The sequence below is a fragment of the Megalops cyprinoides genome, chromosome 22 (assembly GCF_013368585.1).
Source record: "Megalops cyprinoides isolate fMegCyp1 chromosome 22, fMegCyp1.pri, whole genome shotgun sequence".
In the NCBI taxonomy this organism is placed as follows: domain Eukaryota; kingdom Metazoa; phylum Chordata; class Actinopteri; order Elopiformes; family Megalopidae; genus Megalops; species Megalops cyprinoides.
Genome location: NC_050604.1, coordinates 22320841 through 22326840, shown reverse-complemented (window position 1 = coordinate 22326840; position 6000 = coordinate 22320841). Strand labels below are relative to the sequence as shown.

At 42.2% G+C, this 6000-nt stretch overlaps 1 protein-coding gene across 1 annotated transcript; it reads left to right on the top strand.

Moving 5' to 3' along the window:
- The first annotated feature begins 454 nt into the window (after nucleotides 1–454).
- spcs3 (signal peptidase complex subunit 3) lies at nucleotides 455–5543 on the top strand. Its single transcript, XM_036517091.1, has 5 exons — nucleotides 455–738; nucleotides 2189–2262; nucleotides 2989–3065; nucleotides 3447–3562; nucleotides 4981–5543. Exons 1-5 carry the CDS (start codon nucleotides 596–598, stop codon nucleotides 5111–5113), a joined length of 543 nt encoding a protein of 180 aa, XP_036372984.1. The 5' UTR covers nucleotides 455–595; the 3' UTR covers nucleotides 5114–5543.
- Nucleotides 5544–6000: the final 457 nt, after the last annotated feature.

The following is a 6000-nucleotide window of genomic DNA, read 5'->3' as shown; positions in this document are numbered from 1 at the left end:
ACAGGATAGTATGTTTGTCAATATTGCAATGCTAGCATGGGCTGGAGACAAAGTTGCTCATTTATTTTCATAAATGAGGTTTATAAACCAACACATTTCTTTCATAATGGATATTTCAAGTCTTCATTCTACCATTACCACATCTTATACGCTGTTATCACAATAGGCCTAACAGAAAATCTGTTATTACTGTTGCTATCAAAGTGGACCCCTAAAACCCAAAGATGGAATCATGCGACTCCATCTCCACAGCAGTAGGTGGCGACGTGAAATATAAATTCAAACCGTTATTACGTCAAACGACTAGGTTTTTCTGTGTGAGCATCCATTCACAGCAGGGACTGCGCAAATAACTTAAGAGGCATATGAAGTGGATAGGCTGAGCACACGTGAACGAGCCCGGTAACGTAGTCGTGCTACAATACAGATTAGATTTTTACTTCCGCGTCTTCAAAATCTCGCACACTTCCTGCACGCAAGAGGGTTGTGGGTTAGCAGCTGGCCTTAATACCTGCAGTTACTTTCCCCAATTCGCTTAGCTAGCTACCTACAATCCTGACGATTTAATTTGGAGTAACCAGTTGCACTAACCAACATGAATACAGTGTTATCGAGGGCAAATTCCCTCTTTGCCTTTTCGCTTAGTGTAATGGCAGCGCTTACTTTCGGCTGCTTTATTACGACGGCTTTCAAAGATAGAAGCGTTCCGGTGGAGATAAACGTATCCAGAGTGATGCTGTAAGTGTACTTAATTAGCAAACTGGGTAGCTGGGCAGATATTTTGCCTATTACTACATCACTTTGCATGTGTAATTCAGTGTTACTAGCCGGGCTGACTTTATATTGGTGTGTTCCGTGAATTGGCCACATCTTGTAACACTGAGTAGTATTTCCGCAGTGCGTGCAGTTTTAAGTAACGTTAGCCATGATGCTTGCATTTAGTTACATACCCTGCTAAACGCAGTAGTCATGTCGGTATACATTTAGACGAGGTGATCATCGATATCCTGTACTAAATTGCTAACTCTGATCGTTTTGTGTAGATGGTAAGCTAGCAAGCTAACTCGCTGGACGGATAACATTGGGTGTCTTTATCCAATAGCGGTAGAGCACGTCAGACGCGCGCCTGTGTGTGTGGCAAGTCGAGACACAGCTATTTTCGCCAACTTCAAAAGAGTGTATAGCTTGCTTTCCTTATGAATGTAGCCAGTACAGTCAATCAGTCGTGTGGTATTGTGTCAGAATCAGTAGAGGTGGCATGTTAGCCTGAATTTCTCATCAGGTGTTCTAAGATGTCGAAAGAAGTGAATGAAATTCATTGGTGACCAGACTGGCTACACAATGTATTGTTGTCCGCTGACTACTTGGTTAAGTGCTAGCAGCATCATTATATGATCTTTCCTAAATCAGAACTTTCATTAAGGCGCGCCGTGCATTTCACTGCATTTGGCGAATGTTAAATAGCTAATCCCAACTATTTTGTATTCGAATGAGAATGTTTCTATCCAGCTAGTTATATACCGAAATAGTTCCGAAATTGCATTCGCGGCTAATGCATGCAAGATCTTTACGATGGCTGCATCTTTACCGCTTGCAGGGAATTTATGAAGTTGCATTTGGGTTCAGGAACTTTCTACCAACTAAACAACTTTTAAATGAACCTACTGTTTTGCTGTGTAACATTGAAAAGATGTTTGACAAGTTCCAAACTCAGTTGTTGGGGCCGTTTGTTTAGGAACCGCTTCAGATTGATGCTTGTTCACCAAAAAAAGAAGAAACCTCGTTAACGTGTAACGTCAAATTCATTTCCACTCTTTGTGTTGTGCTTATGTCACGTGCGCGTGGCAGTGCAATCCAGCAATGCAAACCTGGCAGAAATGTGATTTAACCTCAGAAAGCAGCTCACCAGCATCTGAGTTTTGAGCTGTTTCCAGGCTGTGGACTATATATTACATTATATTACTGTCATTTAGCAGATACTCTTATCCAGAGCAGCAGCTTGCATAGGTTACAGTTTTATCGATTTATACAGCTGGATATTTACTGAGGCAGTTGTGCGTTGAGCACTTTGACTAATGGTACAACAGCAGTGCCCCGGTGGGGAACTGAACCAGCAACCTGTTGGTCACGAGCCCTGCTTCTTACCACTACATTGCATTGCTGCCACTGTAACTCTGTTTACTCTCAGGAAAAACGTGGATGACTTCACCGGGCCCAGAGAACGAAGTGATCTGGGATTCCTCACTTTCGATATTTCAGCTGATATCCTTTGACCCCCCGTCTCTTTGTGTGTGGTTGACTAGATCTATGATGTGCAAAGAGCCTAGTTTGGGTTGCTAAGTATAATATAAAAATAATATGATCTGGAATAAAAAGATTTTTAAAAAATGTTCCTGCTCTGTCTGGTTACATGTAAAAATCATTCTGTTCGAATACCAGGTACTTACGGATTTCTGTTGGCCAACATGGGACCATCCTCTAAAGGCAGCTAGGGATGATGAATGGGAAAGTAAATCTCAGGGAAAGTGATTGGTTGGATGCAAGTGTTTATAGCCTACATCTTCATAGTGTGGCCATTTACTTGGTGTATCTAACCCAGCTTTCCCTGTTTCCCTTTTTAACTTTTTTTTTTTCTTGATTTTTATTTTACTATTTTTTGTCCCCATAGAACGCTTGCTAGGCTTTTACAAAATGTCTGTAGTTGGCGTCTTTAGTAGTTCAGCGCTGTAACAGTCTTGACGGTTTGCAGTCTTCTGGTGGTTTTGTGGTTTGTGCTGAACGAGGGCAAGCGCTGGTATTTTAACTTCCTCTTCCTCTCTCCCTAGCACAGCAGCCACTCAGCCAGTCTTTGTTTGCATGGTTATCAGTACAGTATCAGCTTCATTGCTTTGACTGCAAGTGTTCCTTTCTCCTGGTGCCCACCGGCATCTCAAACTGTGATGAAAGCCACCCCGTTCTGCTGTTTTTTAGTTCCTTAACCCTCAGCACATCTGCAGCCAATATTTGACTGGAACGTCAAACAGCTCTTCCTCTATCTGTCAGCAGAGTACACCACCAAAAGCAATGTAAGCGGACTCCCCGGTTCAGTAATCCTGACTCTTTTCGTCTTTCGTCCATTTCATTTCTAATATATTGACATTTGTCTGTCTTTTAAACAGCGGCTGAGAATGTGTGTTTAGAGTTATTTCAAATGTGCTTTTAGGCGAATCCTCTTTTTTAAAAAGCAGGAACTCTGCGTCATTGCTTTGAAGAATTCTGTCAGATCGGCATGTAAAATTTGAGCTAATCCTGACGAATTGACAAAGTTGAATGGGTATAATGTATTTTCTTGATGCACTAAAGTGTTATCAGTAGAAGGTGTAATTTGAGAAAACCATTTGTATATAAAATGAGTGAGATGGTGCAAAATACTTTACCACAGTAATGTGAGCGGTTCTCTCCTCTAGGTTCTGAACCAGGTGGTTCTCTGGGATAAGATTGTGTTGAGAGGGGAAAAAACAAAGATCTCTTTGAAGGACATGAAATCCAAATATTTCTTCTTTGATGATGGCAACGGCCTTCGGTAAGTAATCCCTTATTCTCACTCAATTCAGAACAGACTTTAAACTTTACAGATACATCAGCACATGGGTAGAGCTACTGTACAATGCATAGCCAAGTTGTCTTTTATTTGTGAATATTCTTGGCTTCATAAGTAAAATTTTTAATGAGAGGAAAAAAATATTCTTTCAGACCTAGTACATATAGATCATAATTACATTACATTGCATTACATTACATTATGGGCACTTGGTAGATGCTCTTAACCAGAGCGACTTCCAGAGGTTACAATTATATCCATTTTTATATGGCTGGATATTTACTCTAGGCAATTCTGGGTTAAGTACCTTGCCTAAGGGTACAACAGCAGTGTGCCAGCAGGGAATCGAACCAGCAGCCTTTCGGTTACCAGCCCTGCTCCTTACCACCATTACACCACCACAACGCTGCCACCCCACTGCTACCTCAAAAAGTTATTTGTGAATATTCTTTGCTTCACAGGGGAAATCATTAAAAGAATACCGTTTTCCTCTCCTTAAGCCGAGTACATATAGATCATAATTCTTAAATCGCAAAGTTTTCTGCAAGTGAAACTCTCACATAGTGAGTGGGCCGCTGCAGAGTTAGGACTGAGGGCTGGCAAACCACACGAGTTTGGAAATCGGGGGGGGGGGGGGGGGGGGGGGGGGTGTGTGTCGTGCCACCACCTCAGACTGGGCATCGACTTCAGCGCCATACGATTCCTCCCACTGGTCACTGACGCTGTCCTCACTTGCTGAGCACCCACGAAAACTTCGGAGCACAAAACCACTCACTGTCTCTGCCAAAAGCTACAGAAAGCTCTGTCTGCTACTTCTGTCTCCGCATGGATACTGGCTCCAGCATGACCGCCAGGAATTTTCCACTTTGTGGAGGTGGAGGGGACACCATCAAACACATTAACTCGCTTCATATTTCTTCATTTATTGTTAAGTCAGCATACAGGTGTGTTTCACAGGGTGTATTCAGAATAAGCTGTTCCAAAGTTTGGTTACATCATCGATAAGTACTAGCATGCTTAGTAGTTATGTCATGTCTTTATTGCAGATGCTGGTAGAAGTATTTGTAATTTATTTTTCTGGCCCTGCAGCTATTATTAAAAGTTCATTGGTATCATTGCTGCTAGAAAATTATAGGGCTAATGCCTCTGAAGCTTTTATGTTACCGTCATGATGGATTCTTGTGTCAGTGCTATACTCTCAGTGAACAGCAGGTGGTGGTGTAGGAGCAATGTGGTATTGTTTAAAATTGTACTGTTTTGCCATCAGTATTTATGGAATAATTTATGGCTTATGTGTTAAACTACTAATTTACAAAATTAACACAAACATTAACACGTTCTTCATTCGACACCCGAAGAAGTGATGGGGGCCTGGCTAACCTGCCACTCTCTCCTGACAGGGCCAATAAAAACATCACTCTGACGCTGTCGTGGAATGTGGTGCCAAACGCTGGAATCCTGCCCCTGGTCACAGGCGTCGGACACAAATCTCTGCCCTTCCCGGATGTGTACGAGACTACACAGAGCTACTGAACTGCCTGATCTTGTTTGAAAAACCATGTGATTTCTTTCATGACTTTTAATAAAGGTTTACACCACGGAGCCCCAGGGTTGAGCTGTGTTTACATGCAAATATTACATCAGCATTTTGCCTCATTGATGGAAACTGGAACAGGCCAGGTTGCCTGGGGTTGTCAGAACAGCTTAGCTTTAAAGATATGATATGCTGTCTAATGGTGGTGATGCTGTTTGATTTCATTGTGAGGTAAGATGTACCTGGGACACATCTGTAACTGCAGCTCATTCACAGTGTTCTGTGGTGTCTTGACCTCTGTCATCACTTTGGGTCAAAGGTCTTCAGCAGGACACAGCAGCAGATTGTAATTCTTACCAATACATTCAGAAGGGGAATCTGCTCTTAAGAGTCTGCATGTGAATTCAAAAAAAATATTGGCCACAAATGTGTTCCAACAGGCAGGGGTGGGTGGGATAAACACCTGAATTTAAGCAGTTCAAGCACGTTCCATGTTCTCAAGCTAGTCTGTGGATTAAATAGCCATTTCGAATCGGGTAAATATTTAGCTCAGTTTGTAAGCAATGGAAAGAGCATCACTCAGTCAAAGATAAACCATGGTTCCTCGTGGGTCTGTTGGGGTCCATCCTGTGCGCTGGGATAAGTCTGGTCCAATCACACCTGTCAGCACATGGGAATGCCATTTTCCCATAGTGGTTGTTAGTCCAGTGGTGTGTTGTGATGGCCTATATCCTTTCCTGTGGTCTCCTGTAGGTCTTTATCATTAAACCATGGAAACCATCGTGTAACCATAATATCTGTAACCATGGATCTGTACTGTTATGATCACTTGTAAGATGGGGCATAAAATTTCACCCTCCCAGAAATTTAGAAGTCAGAATTTTTA